The following is a 14286-nucleotide window of genomic DNA, read 5'->3' on the forward strand; positions in this document are numbered from 1 at the left end:
AGCAGTCCTCCTAACTCAGCCTCCCGAGTAGCTGGGATTACAAGCATGTCCCACCACGCCCAACTAATTTTTGTATTTTTAGTAGAGACAGGGTGTCACTATGTTGGTCAGGCTGGTCTCGAACTCCTGACCTCAAGTGATCCGCCCACCTCCGCCTCCCAAAGTGTTGGGATTACAGATGTGAGTCACCATACCTAGCCTTATTTTATTTTACATTTTATTATTTGAGACAGAGTCTGGCTCTGTTGCCCAGGCTGGAGTGCAGTGGTACAATCTCTGCTCACTGCAGCCTTGACCTTCTAGGCTCAAGCGATCCTCCCAAATCAGCCTCCCAAGTATCTCGGACTACGGGCACATGCCACCATGTCCAGCTAATTTTTGTATTTTTTGTAGAGATGGGGATCTCACCATATTGCCCAGGCTGGTGTCGAACACCTGGGCTCAAGCGATCCTCCTGCCTCAGCCTCCCAAAGTGCTGGGATTACGGGTGTGAGGTATCACACCTGGCCCCATTTTATTTTATGGATAAGAAAAGCGCTGGAAGTGGAGGACGCACGGGGCTCTGGGGAAGGGAGGCCAGGGCTGTGGTGCAAGCATTGGGCTTCTATTCATGCACGCCGGCGCCTCCTAAATGGCCAAGGGCTGAGCAGGGCTGGGGAGCGGGACAGACGTCCTAGGCTCAGTTCTTCTTCCAGGGAAAGAGTTCAGAAGGAGCAGATAGGCCCAGTCTTGAGTTTAACACTACAGATGTGTGTGTGTGTTTTGTTTACGTTTGTATCCCAAATACTCATAACAGTGTCTGGCACATGGCAGGCACACAAATACTTGCTAAGAAATAACAACAAATAACAAATTAACCTAAGCACTTTCACTTACAGTTCCTAATTTTTTTTTTTTGAGTCTTGTTTTGTCAAGAGAGTCTCTCAACAGTGGAAAGGAGTGATAGTTTTCTCCTGTAACGTTGGTGGCTTGGGGTAAAGAAAAGTCAGCATGGGCCGGGGCGGTGGCTCACGCCTGTAATCCCAGCACTTTGGGAGGGCGAGGTGGGCGGATCCCGAGGTCAGCTTGACCTCGAACTTCTGACTTCAGGTGGTCTGCCCGCCTCAGCCTCCCAAAGTGCTGGAATTACAGGCATGAACCACCGCGCCTGGCCTGTAACATAAAATGCACCACTGGAAACCATTTTAAGTGTACGGTCCACTAGCATCAACTACCTTCACAATGTTATACAACTATCATTACTATTTCCGAAACCTTTTCATTCCCCTAAATGACAACTCTGTACCTGTTAAGCCATCAATTGGCTGAGATGGTCTCCACGTGCTCTGCACCAGGCTCAGTCCTTCCACTATGTGGCCCCAGTTAATCCATCCATTATCGTGTGTCCTACATACATGCTCCTTGCATCCTCTACCTTTCTATGCAACTGTAATGCAACGCTTGTTCATTTCAGGTCAGTCTTCCTGTTTCTCTGCTGCCTGTCAGCCCGGGAGGGAAGGCATGAGTGTTCACTGCTAACTTGGTGCACGTGGCAAACACCTGATACGTATTTGTGGATTGAGTGAAGAAGTGGTAGGTACAACTGATGCTTTCCTCCTTCCTGTGGGGATGGCAATTTGATTAATAATTCTGTATAATTTAGAAGCTTTTGTTCCCTTTGCTAAGCCTTCAAGATCTGCTCAAGCCTTTGAAAGTGTGATTACAGATTCTTCTTCCATAGGCGGAACGTCACATCACCTCCCTGGGAAGAACATTCCAGGAAGCAAGGCTTTTAGTGAGTCACAGTGTATTAATAGCACCATCAAAATCTGAACAAAGATTCCATTATGTTAGTGCGGAGCCAATGAGCTGAACATGCTATCTGCCAAGTGTATCTTTTTGCTTGGAACATCTATCATTTTCTTATGAAAGCATTTTAAGGCCTCAACACTTGATCAATGAAAGTTCTAGAACTTGGTTGGGCGCAGTGGCTCACGCCTGTAATCCCAGCACTTTGGGAGGCCGAGGAGAGGGGATCACCTGAGGTTTGGAGTTTGAGACCAGCCTGACCAATATGGTGAAACCCTGTCTCTAAAAAAAAAAAAGAAAGAAAGTTCTAGAACTTGAAATGTGGTCCAAAAAGAAGCACTCTTTTTTTTTTTAAATGCCAGGTTAAAATTCAAAAAAAAAACAAAAAACAGGCCAGGCACAGTGGTTCACATCTGTAATCTCAGCACTTTGGAAGGCCAAGGTGGGTGGATCATTTGAGGTCAGGAGTTTGAGACCAGCCTGGGCAATGTGGTAAAACCTCATCTCTACTAAAAAATAAAAATAGGCCGGGTGCAGTGGCTCATGCCTGTAATCCCAGTACTTTGGGAGGCTGAGGCAGGTGGATCACAAGGTCAAGAGATCAAGACCATCTTGTTCAACATTGTGAAATCCCATCTCTACTGAAAATACAAAAATTAACTGGACATGGTTCTGGGTGCCTGTAGTCCCAGCTATTCAGGAGGCTGAGGCAGGAGAATCACTTGAACCCAGGAGGCAAAGGCTGCAGTGAGCTGAGATTGTGCCACTGCAGTCCAGTCTGAGTGAAAGAACAAGATTGGATCTCAATCAATCAATCAATCAATAAATAAGTAACACCAGGCTCAGTGGCTCATGCCTGTAATCCCAGCACTTTGAAAGGCTGAGGCAGGCAGATCACCTGAGGTCAGGAGTTCGAGATCAGCCTGTCCCACATGGTGAAACCCCCATCTCTACTAAACATACAAAATTAGACAGGCGTGGTGGTGCACCCCTGTAATCCCAGCTACTCAGGAGGCTGAGGCAGGAGAATTGCCTGAACCCAGAAGGCAGAGGTTACAGTGAGCTGAGATAGCATCATTGCACTCCAGCCTGGGCAAAAAGAGCAAAATGCCATCTCAAAAATAATAAGTAAAATAAACAACTGTTATAGATTAAAATAATTTAAGGAACACGCCAGCCAGTTGCAGCCTAAAGGTCTGTTGGCACTGCGGGGTGGGGCGGAGGGAGGCGGGGTGCGGGCTGGGGCGGAGGGAGGCGGGGTGCGGGCTGGGGCGGAGGGAGGCGGGGTGCGGGCTGGCCCAGCTGGGGAAATATGTCTCTACTGCTTGGTAGCAGCTGCAGAGCTCCAGCATTCGTTTCTGGAGCTCCAGCTCCTGGGTGGATCTTTTATTTCCAATAATATTCTACTTTTTCTCATACGATTCGACTCTATTTCCCATAGGATTCTATACTCTTTTGGGCTCCACATATTTCTTATTTTACATTTTTCATTTTCCGTTCTGTGAATATCAAAAGTACACAAAAGCAGGCAGAATAGTATGAAACCTCAGTCACCATCCCCATCCACAACAACCAGCCAACAGGCCACGGCCATTCCCACCCGTCCACACTCAGTGCAACCTTCCTCCTTTCTCCAAGTCATTCTGAGGCAATTCTGAGATTTCATTGTGTCATTTCACCCATAAGTATTTTATCTTTTCCTTAATATATCTCTGCACTTAAACATATTCAAGGCACTTGGTTCTATAAATGCACAATTAAGTGAGTGAACAAGTCAAGATATTCATTTTCATCATTTTATTTATTTGTTTATTTATTTAAAGACAGAGTTTCACTCTGTCACCCAGGCTGGAGTGCAATGGCGCAATCTCAGCTCACTGCAACCTCTGCTTCCTGGGTTCAAGTGATTCTCCTGCCTCAGCCTCCTGAGTAGCTGGGACTACAAGTGTGCACCACCATGCCTAGCTAATTTTTGTATTTTTAGTAGAGACGGGGTTTCACCATGTTGGCCAGGCTGGTCTCCAACTCCTGGCCTCGTGATTCACCCTCCTTGGCCTCCCGAAGTGCTGGGATTACAGGCATGAGCCACTGCGCCCAGCCTAGGGATCAGAGCTTCTAGGCTCAGAGGATGCAGTTCAGTAAGCATCATAGAAATCAACTGCCACTGCTGTGCACGGTGCTCACGCCTGCAATCCCAGCACCTTGGGAGGCCAGGGCAGGTGGCTCATTTGAGCTCAGGAGTTTGAGACCAACCTGGGCAACATGGCGAAACCCTGTCTCTACTAAAATACAAAAAACCAGCCAGGCGTGGTGGCGCATGCGTGTAGTCCCAGCTACTCGGGAGGCTGAGACAGGAGAATCGCTTGAACCTGGGAGGTGGAGGTTGCAGTGAGCTGAGATTGTGCCACTGCACTCCAACCTGGCGACAGAGTGAGACTCTGTCTAAAATATATATATACACACACACATACATATACAGCTGCTCCGGCACTACCTGATCCTTTTGCAACACTTCCATTGCCCTCAAAAGTTCCTTCTTGCCTCTCTGTAGTCCCTCTCTACTCTGACTCCCGGCCCAGGCAACTACTGCTTTTCTTATTTTTATAGAGACAGGATCTTGCTCTGTGTCCCAGTTTGGGATGCAGGATGCAGGATGCAGTGGAATGATCATGGCTCACTGCAGCCTTCAACTCGTAGGCTCATGCAATCCCCCCACCTCAGCCTCTCAAGTAGCTAGACTACAGGCATGTGCCACCACGCCCAGCAATTTTTTTTTTTGAGATGGAATTTCACTCTTGTCTAGGCTGGAGTGCAATGGCACTCTCTTGGCTCACCGCAACCTCCGCCACCCGGGTTCAAGCGACTCTCCTGCCTCAGCCTCCTGAGTAGCTGGGATTACAGGTGCCTGACAACATGCCCAGCTAATTTTTGTATTTTTAGTAGGGATGGGGTTTTGCTATGTTGGCCAGGCTGGTCTCGAACTCCTGATCTCAGGTGATCCACCCGCCTTGGCCTCCCAAAGTACTGGGATTACAGGTGTGAGCTACTGCACCTGACCCAATTATAATTTTTTCAGCGGGACAGGGTCTTGCTTTGTTGCTTAGGCAGTCTCGAACTCCTGGGCTCAAGCAGTCTTGCCTTGGCCTCCCCAAGTGTTGGGATTACAGGCGTGAGCCCTCCTATCCTATGCTAAAATCACTTCTAGTATCATTTTGATAGATTCCTTATGAGTTTCCTACCTAGACAACCATGTCATCTATGAAGTCTTTCTCTGTCCAGTTTGCATGTCTTTTCAGCACTCACTACCCTCCTTAGCAGGATGGAACTTGATTATGGAAGGTTTGAAGCAACAATGAATTTTGAAGCGATGGGGTAAGAATCATGGTCCTTTAAGCAGTGCAAGGACATTTGCGGCATGACATTCATGTGTCATCTGGCCCAACTTCTCACTCACTTGGCTGGGCATCCATCTTGGTTGTCCAGGCGCCAGCACAGGGACTGCTGTTAAATTTAAATTCAGCCACCAAGACCTTAAGCAATTCCTTCTATTGTCTAAGGGAACTAAGAACTTCTCAGAGGATTTTACAGATTAAATGTGATTGCCATTTGCCAAGCATTCAATACCTGCTTAGCATGAGGGACGAGACCAAGTCCTCTCCCTGCCTGTGCTCTGCCCCCTTAGTCATCAGCACATACCCAATATCCTATCATTTTTACATATGGCTTCAGGCTCAGAATGCAAATCCTATATGCTATCTAATCAAGTTTTCTTAGAATCACAAGACTTTTATTTAGCCATTACCATCCCTAAGACTTTTTGAGACAGAATTTCACTTGTTGCCCACGCTGGAGTGCAATGGCACCATCTCGGCCCACTGCAACCTCCGCCTCCTGGGACTACAGGCATGTGGTAACATGCCCAGCTAATTTTGCATTTTTAGTAGATAGCAGTTCTCCATGTTTGTCAGGCTGCTCTCGAACTCCTGACCTCACATGATCCAACCACCTCAACGTCCCAAAGTGATGGATTATATAGGGGTTAGCCACTGTGTCCAGTACTTTTTAAACCTTTGAAGACATGCCAGCTCATCTTTTCCCTACCAACTTGTTACCTACTGTTCACAGCTGGCTCAAAGGACCAGAAAATAAGCGACTTTAGACACAGAGTTTAAATACATCTGGTAATGAACTTTTGAGACACAAGGCCAAGGAACTGACTACATTTAAGACCCAAGGTGTCCCATGAATACCATCAGAACAATGCAGACATGCACATGGGATGCACATTGCCTGCATTATTTTCTGTGCCTACACGTACTCCACCCCACCCACCAAAAGTGCACATTGGGAAGATCACGTCAACCCTTACAGTGGCCAATGTCAGTCAACTCCTGCTAGTACCTCACGTTTTACGTTTTGGCACCAACTCTGTCATCCAGAATACTCCTCCCCTTTCTCCACCCAAATAAGTCACTTGTCACACAACTTCTTTTAACTCATCTGTATTTGTTACAACTTTAAGCAGAATGTGACTCGAGCACTACATTTCTATCCACAAGACTGGCTCCGAGTTATTTCTCAACAGCTTATGATATGCTTAGGTAGGCTGATAACTGCTCCTCCAAACAAGACTTTTCTTTGGAAAACGAGCCCTGTGGAGAGTTCCATCAAGCGGCTTCAGTTTAACCTATTTCTAGAGGACTAGTACATGCAGAATTGGCAACTAGAGGGGATGAAAAGTTCAGAAAGTAGATCCTACAAGATATAACAAATGCTTTTCTTCTAAACATCAAGATATAGCTTGGGAACACTTCAATAACAAGATTTGGTCTACTAAGGAATCCGGCTTGATAGCTAAACACTTTAGACCACAAAGTTAACATATTACATACATCTTACAACACACATTACCTCGATCTGTTAATGTAAGCCAATGTGAAACTAAAAAAGCATCACTAGCTCTGCTTTACTGCCTAAAGTATCACAGCATCGCTTAGAAGTCGACAGAAATCTTTATCGTCCCCTTAGTTGTTCTCATGCCATACAGACTTTTAACAAAAATAAAGAAAAACATCCTTGAAAATATATTATTAGAGGAACTGTAGGGTATTGAACAGGTAAGTCATCCCTCAGCTGGAGCTTAGTCTACTTCTTCCATGCGTGATGTGTCATCATCTCCTTCAAGGGGTGGCATTTCTTCAGTTACAGCTGCACTGGTATCATCAGCAGTAGGGTCATCTTCATCAATACCTGTTTCCAAAATAAAATCCTCTATTAGATTTCTTAAAGCCGGCTAATTAGTAAATACTCCTGGTTTACACCTGCTTTCAAAACAGTATTACTGGGCACATGAATCTTCCTATCTTAGCTCTTGTAACACCTTACTTATCCCTGTAGGAAAAAGATACCTGAATGCCTCCAAGCAGGACAATGTGCTCCAAGTTTGGATAACTTAACCACTTTTTTCCACTAGTCATGTATGTTTGTTTTCTTTTTAACTTGACAGAGTTTAAGGCTTACCTAGACCAAGTTTGATCATCCTGTAGATCCTGTTAGCATGTGTCTGGGGATCTTCCAGACTGAAGCCAGAAGACAGGAGCGCAGTTTCATAAAGCAAGATGACCAGATCCTTCACAGACTTGTCGTTCTTATCAGCCTCTGCCTTTTGCCTTAAGGTCTCGATAATGGAATGGTCAGGGTTTATCTCCAGGTGCTTCTTTGCTGCCATGTAACCCATTGTTGAGTTGTCTCTCAGGGCTTGAGCTTTCATGATTCTCTCCATGTTTGCTGTCCAGCCATATGTGCTTGTGACAATACAGCATGGAGATGTCACCAATCGATTTGACACAACCACCTATAATGAAGAAGCAATAACTTAGGAGCCTAGAAGATTAAAACCTAAACTTTCATTGTGAAATCTGAAGAACCCAAATACCAATAGATCAGAAATACTATCAAATACAACTTAAGACGATAGTTTTCTGTGAGGTTGAGAACAAGAGAAAATGGGTTATGTAAGCCTGAAAGCACCTTTGAGGCATCAATAATCAGAAAATACTGTATTCACATACCTTTTCAACTTTTTTCTCCAGTATGTCTTTCATGATTTTGCAGAGGTTCTCAAACTTTGTTTTTTTCTCTTCCTGTTTCTTCTTCTCTTCTTCATCCTCTGGAAGTTCTAAGCCCTCTTTGGTGACTGACACTAAAGTCTTCCCCTCAAATTCCTTCAGCTGTTGGACACAGTACTCATCAATGGGCTCGATCATATAGATCACTTCTAAGCCATGTTTTCGAAGACGTTCCACAAAGGCTGAGTTAGCTACTTGGTCCTTGGTCTCACCTGAGGTATTATAAAAGTTACTTTTATACTTTCAACAGTAAGGAATGGCTTCACCTACTTTTGACTTTTCTTACTAGTCAGATACCTAGGCAGAACCTAAAACAGATGACCTAGTTCATGTTAAATATCTTGCACCAGTTATATTAACAGTGCTACCTGAGTAGAAAACACATCCAGAGTCGGGCGCTGTGGCTCACGCCTGTAATCCCAACACTTTGGGAGGCCGAGGCGGGTGGATCATGAGGTCAAGAGATCGAGACCATCCTGGTCAACATGGTGAAACCCCGTCTCTACTAAAAATACAAAAAATTAGCTGGGCATGGTGGCGTGTGCCTGTAATCCCAGCTACTCAGGAGGCTGAGGCAGGAGAATTGCCTGAACCCAGGAGGCGAAGGTTGCGGTGAGCCGAGATCACGCCACTGCACTCCAGCCTGGGTAACAAGAGCGGAACTCCGTCAAAAAAAAGCACATCGAGAGCCTACAAGATTCCAAGGACAAAGTGTTTGAGTGTAACGTACTGCCCCCCCTACCTGTGATATAATAGATATGTTTCTGGTTTTCCTTCATTCTGGTGCAGTAGTCCTTGAGAGAAACCATCTCATCACCAGAGGCAGATGTGTAGTATCTCAACAGCTCTGAAAGCTTCTTTCGATTTTGAGAGTCTTCGTGTATTCCAAGCTGAAATAAAGTAAGTTCTTTACAAAGACGTTCTGAATTAAAAAAAAAAAAAAAAATCTAAACAGGCCAGTTGGAAAACTAATGGTAAAATATTTACACTAACCTTTATGTTTTTAGAGAACTGCTCATAGAACTTCTTGTAGTTCTCTTTATCTTCTGCCAGTTCAGTGAAGAGTTCTAAGCATTTTTTGACCAAATTCTTCCTGATAACTTTCAGAATTTTGCTTTGTTGCAACATCTCACGGGAAATATTTAGAGGGAGATCCTCTGAGTCTACCACCCCTCTAATGAAATCTGAAAAAATATAAAAACCAAATGCACTGAGTCATTCCAAAGACAAAACTGGTGCTAGGTAAACCCCAAAATCAAAGGCAAAAACCTCAAAATATATACATACGTGTTTTTTTGAGATGGAGTCTGTTTTCCAGGGTGGAGGACAGTGGCCCAATCTCTGCCCACTGCAACCGCTCTCCCACTCCCCTCTCCCCGTCCAAGCTATTCTCAAGTCTCAGCTGGGACTACAGGCACCCACCACCTCACCAGGCTAATTTAGTAGAGATAGAGTTTCATATCATTTTGGCCAGGCTGGGCATGAATTCCTAACCTTAGGTGATCCACCCACCTCTGCCTCCCCAAAGTGCTAAGATTATAGGTGTGAGCCACTGTGCCGGCCAGGGAGTCTTTCTTTAATCACTGATGGTGATGATTTTTCTTATCTGTACTTACTCAGATATTCAGGGATTAGCTCCTCACAGTTATCCATGATGAAAACTCTGCGTACATACAACTTGATGTTGTTCTTTTTCTTTCTGTTTTCAAACAGGTCAAAAGGAGCACGTCGTGGGACAAATAGAAGGGCTCTGAATTCCAACTGTCCTTCAACTGAAAAATGCTGTAATAAAACAGACACACTTAAATACCAATGAACAATGCATTACAGAAGGTATCTGTGGTGGTGACGAAAGATGATAATCTAAGGACAAGCTCGAAGCACCACTCAGTCACTCACCTTCACTGCCAAGTGATCTTCCCAGTCATTGGTCAAGCTCTTGTAGAATTCCCCATACTCCTCATTAGTAATATCGTCGGGATTTCTGGTCCAGATGGGCTTTGTTTTGTTGAGTTCTTCTTGATCAATGTACTTTTCCTTAATCTTCTTCTTCTTCTTCTTGTCACCATCCTTCTTTTCTTCTTCTTCTTCATCAGAACCAACATCTTCAATTTCAGGTTTGTCTTCAGACTCTTTCTCTTCTTTTTCTTTTTCTTCTTCTTTATCTTCCTTTTCTTCAGCCTCATCGTCGCTGACTTCTTTATCACGTTCCTTCTCCACCTTCAAAACAAGACATGAACTCACATCACTGCTGCATTCTAGGACTGGTGACACTGAGCAACTATTTTCAACCTAAGGCCAAAGCCCAGGCAGCTTCTCATCAACATATCGTAGGGAGTTAGGTGGTAGAGCTTAGATTCCCCAGCCTCCAGACTAGTTAATAACCGAAGTTCAACAGCTCTAAGGACTAAGGATGTAGCTCAGTCACCCCAGTCATCTACAGACAATGATTCACTCTGCAATTATATAGAAACTTACAAAAAGAGTAATGGGATAGCCAATAAACTGAGAATGTTTCTTCACAATCTCCTTTATTCTTCGTTCCTCCAAGTACTCAGTTTGGTCTTCCTTCAGGTGGAGGATAACCTTTGTTCCACGACCCATAGGTTCACCTGCAGGAGAAGCAGGGAAAATTGACTCAATAATCCAATCAATTTAGCCTTCAACGCCATGCCTAACTCATGTCTATAAAGTGAAAATTGCCATTACAGATGAAAAGGTTCCCACAGCAGGTCTAAGTGCCTTGCCAAAAAGAAGTAACCAAGTCATGCCATATTAAGCGCTCTAGCTTATTCCTAAACTGTTGGGCAAACCCAATTTTCTGTAAGCTTCAGAGGTCCAGGGGCTGCAGCACCCCACCCTCCCGCCACTGACTTAACCCGTGCATGCTCGGGCACCTACCTGTGTCTGTCCTCACTGTGAATGATCCCCCTGCTGAGGACTCCCAGGCGTACTGCTCATCATCGTTGTGTTTGGTGATCACTGTTACTTTCTCAGCAACCAAATACGCAGAATAAAAACCAACACCAAACTGGCCAATCATAGAGATATCTGCACCAGCCTGCAAAGCTTCCATGAACGCTTTGGTCCCAGACTTGGCGATAGTACCAAGGTTATTGATCAAGTCAGCCTTGGTCATCCCAATTCCGGTATCCACAATAGTGAGGGTTCGATCTTGTTTGTTTGGTATGAGGTTAATATGCAGCTCTTTCCCAGAGTCCAATTTACTGGGATCCGTCAAGCTCTCATACCGGATTTTGTCCAATGCCTATTAACAAAAATTACAAATTAAGCCTACAGCACCCCCTCAACCCCACTGAAACCAAAACCCTATTCTGGGTTAATAAGCGACTTACATCTGAGGAATTTGAAATGAGCTCTCTCAGAAAGATCTCTTTGTTCGAATAGAAAGTATTGATGATCAGTGACATCAATTGGGCAATTTCTGCCTGAAAGGCGAACGTCTCCACCTCCTCCTCCTCCATCGGTTGGTCTTGGGTATGGGTTTCCTCAGGCATCTGGAAAGACACCGTGCCGGTTTAAAACCCTGCAGGAGTCTACAGGGGCAACACGAAATCCCATCGCGTCCTCCAAATATTTTTAAAGCCCAACTGGAGATTTGCGGAGTTTAAGTAAACCGAAAATAGAAGGGCGGCTGACAAAGGATGACCTCATTTCGGAGCGCGGTAACCACCAGGAGCGTGTGCGCGCTTCCGGGAGGCGGCTGCAGGCCCGGGCCCAGTCCCCCCGCCGCGGTCCCCGACGGACACCCTGCACCCTCCTGCACGGGCCGGGACGGGTGGCGGCTCCTCCACAGCGGCCTCCTCCACCTGCGCCCCGGCGGGTTCCCCGCAGCCGGACCCCTCTGTTCCGGTGCGGCGCCCGCTGCGGCGCTGCTGGGGAGCCTCGGGGAGCCCGCGGCCGCCCGGCCCATTCCTGAAGCGGGTGCGGACACCGCAGCGGGCCGCAGGCCTCCGGAGTAGGAAGCGCGGCCGCCCCGGAGCGTGGCCCTGGCGGATTCAGGGCTCCGGCCCAGCCCCGCCCGCCTCCGCTTCGCGCCAGCCGCCTCCGGCCCCCAATCCCCCTCCACAAGCCTCCCCCAACCGCCCCTCACCTTGGCTAAGGTACCGCACAGGCTCCGCAACGAAACCGCACCAGGACGCTGAAGCAACTGGCGCGCCGCCCCCGCGCCTGCCTTATATACCGACGGGCCCGCCCAGCGCGCGGCGCTTTTTCCAGAAGCCTCCCGAACCTTCCGGAAGAACCCTCCCCAACTGCCGCCGCGGCCGCGCGCTTGCGCCTGCGCCCTCGCCGCGGCCCGCCCCTCGCTCTGGCGCGCGCAGGCTCCGCGCGTGGCCCGGCCCCAGCAACCCTCCCTCAACCGCCGCCGCGCGCCCCCTGCACGCCCCCGCGCCAGCCTCAATGCGCCTGCGCAGCTCGGAATTCTCGGGAAGGTCCGGGCGCGTTTCCTGGCCGGGCGCGTTTCCTGGCCGCCCGCGCCCTCCGCCCTGCACCCGTCACCCGCCGAGCGCGGGCGGAGGGCGCGCCCGGACGTGGGGGCCTTTGTGAAATGCGCGAAAGTGAGGTGTAGTCGGTCACCCATGTGCGGGTGCCGTGAGAGCGCCGCGCCTCTGACAACCCGGCTGAACAGAGCGTGGGGCCTGGGCGGGAGGCGCGCCTGAAGGGAGGGTCGTGCATGGACCGGAGCGCCCCGGGTCTCACGCGCCGGGTAGACTGCCGGAGTCGTGGTCCTGCTGCCACAGAACCCGGCCGCAGGCGGCGCTGGGGTCGCGGGGCTCTGCTCCCTGGGGGCGGGCGGGCCGTGGGCCACCCGCTGCTCACTGAGGACGCCGTCTGGCTCGCGGGTGTTCGGCAGCGCTCCCTACCTTTGGGTTCCCCGAAAGCCATGTCCTTCACACTTCAGGGTCCCTTAATTTGAGGAACAGGTTCATGCTCACCCAGCTGCACCAGGCATGATTTTAAAAAGCGCATTGTTTTGCCGATCGATTTGAGATCTCCAAGTGAAGTATCTAACAATTCTTGGGTGATTAAGTTGCTCTAAAAGCCAGGTTTGGGGTTTTTTTTGTTTGTTTTTTTTGGACAGGCTCTCCCTCTGTTGCCCAGGCTGGGGTGCCATGGCGGAATCTCGGCTAACTTGTAGCTTCGACCTCCCGGGCTCAGGTGATTCTCCTGCCTCAACCTCCCGAGAGCTGGGACCACAGGCGCCGACACTACACCCAGCTAGTTTTTTATTTATTTGTAGAGACGGAGTTTCACCATGTTACCCAGGCTGGAAGAGCCAGTTTCTACATGAGCATTTTAGGATATTTTGGCCAGCGCCAGCTGTGAGAACCTTGGAGGTGTTGTGATTCCTTAGACCTGGCTTAAGTCATCACCCTGGTTCCCCTGCCTGGCCCATGTCCTCCTCCTCTTTGTCTCTGGCGCCTCCCATGATGGGGCCGCCTCCTGCCTAGACTCACAGCCATGCCCTGGGAATAATCTGGAAGCTCCTAGCCGTGTAAACAAAGGACGGAACTACTTCCACTTCCTGGTCCCTAGGGAAACCCAACTTGCTCAGGAGCAGAGGTTTTCAGACTGCGGCCTGAGACCCCCCAAGAGTGTGTGAAATCAACAGAAAGTGCCTTGCCTGCCATCTCGTTACAAAGCGGGGGAAGTGGATGGAAACTAGCAGCCACGTGGCGCGGGCCCCAGCTTTGGGGGCGTGGTAGCTGTTCTGCAGCCTGGGGGGCGCGCCCCCGGCCCAGACTTTCCCTACAGCTGCAGCCCGGGCTGGTGGGAGGAATGCGGAAGCAGGAGGGGCCCAAGGTCTTCCCTGGCGAGTGATCCTCCACCTGTTTCCTTCCGGTCACCACCAGCCACTGCCCCCTCTCCTCACTTGTAGGAACTCTTCCTACCGCAGTTTCGGCCATTGCTCGGGGGGGGGTTGAGCTTTCTTATAGAGGAGCCATCCAGGGGCCTAGCTCTGACATTCTTTGTCCTTTGTTTCTGGGGCCTTCATTTTTCCCCATTCCTCCAGTAAAGCTGCCCCAAAGCCTCTCCCTGAGTCTGGGCATCACTGGGAACCACTATTTCCCGTCAGGCCCCACCTTTAACGTCCCTCCCTCTTTCCACAACTTCCTGTCTTTCCAGCTCTCCCGCCTCAGTTTTTTTTTTTTTTTTTTTTTTTTGAGTTGGAGTTTCGCTCTTGTTACCCAGGCTGGAGTGCAATGGCGCGATCTCGGCTCACCGCAACCTCCGCCTCCTGGGTTCAGGCAATTCTCCTGCCTCAGCCTCCCGAGTAGCTGGGATTACAGGCACGCGCCACTATGCCCAGCTAATTTTTTGTATTTTTAGTAGAGACGGGGTTTCA

The 14286-nt window shown here is 48.5% G+C and overlaps 1 protein-coding gene across 1 annotated transcript; it reads right to left on the bottom strand.

Moving 5' to 3' along the window:
* Positions 1-6274: 6274 nt before the first annotated feature.
* Positions 6275-12167, bottom strand: HSP90AA1 (heat shock protein 90 alpha family class A member 1). The gene is made up of 11 exons (XM_064375222.1): positions 12031-12167; positions 11273-11434; positions 10818-11184; positions 10395-10528; positions 9816-10136; positions 9533-9698; positions 8910-9100; positions 8659-8806; positions 7860-8128; positions 7309-7642; positions 6275-7038 (listed from the first exon to the last, which is right to left on the bottom strand). Exons 2-11 carry the CDS (start codon positions 11432-11434, stop codon positions 6929-6931), a joined length of 2202 nt encoding a protein of 733 aa, XP_064231292.1. The 5' UTR covers positions 12031-12167; the 3' UTR covers positions 6275-6928.
* Positions 12168-14286: the final 2119 nt, after the last annotated feature.

Source organism: Aotus nancymaae, unplaced genomic scaffold (genome assembly GCF_030222135.1).
Source record: "Aotus nancymaae isolate 86718 unplaced genomic scaffold, 86718_ANA_hifiasm-v0.15.2.pri h1tg000011l, whole genome shotgun sequence".
Classification (NCBI taxonomy): Eukaryota; Metazoa; Chordata; class Mammalia; order Primates; family Aotidae; genus Aotus; species Aotus nancymaae.

Coding starts and splice junctions, on each gene's coding strand:
- HSP90AA1 (XM_064375222.1), bottom strand. CDS start 11,434: ATGCCTGAGGAAACCCATACCCAAGACCAACCGATGGAGGAGGAGGAG. Junction 9,699..9,815: donor AAGATCACTTGGCAGTGAAG/GTGAGTGACTGA, acceptor GTTTTATTACAG/CATTTTTCAGTTGAAGGACA. Junction 7,039..7,308: donor GATGATCAAACTTGGTCTAG/GTAAGCCTTAAA, acceptor TTTTGGAAACAG/GTATTGATGAAGATGACCCT.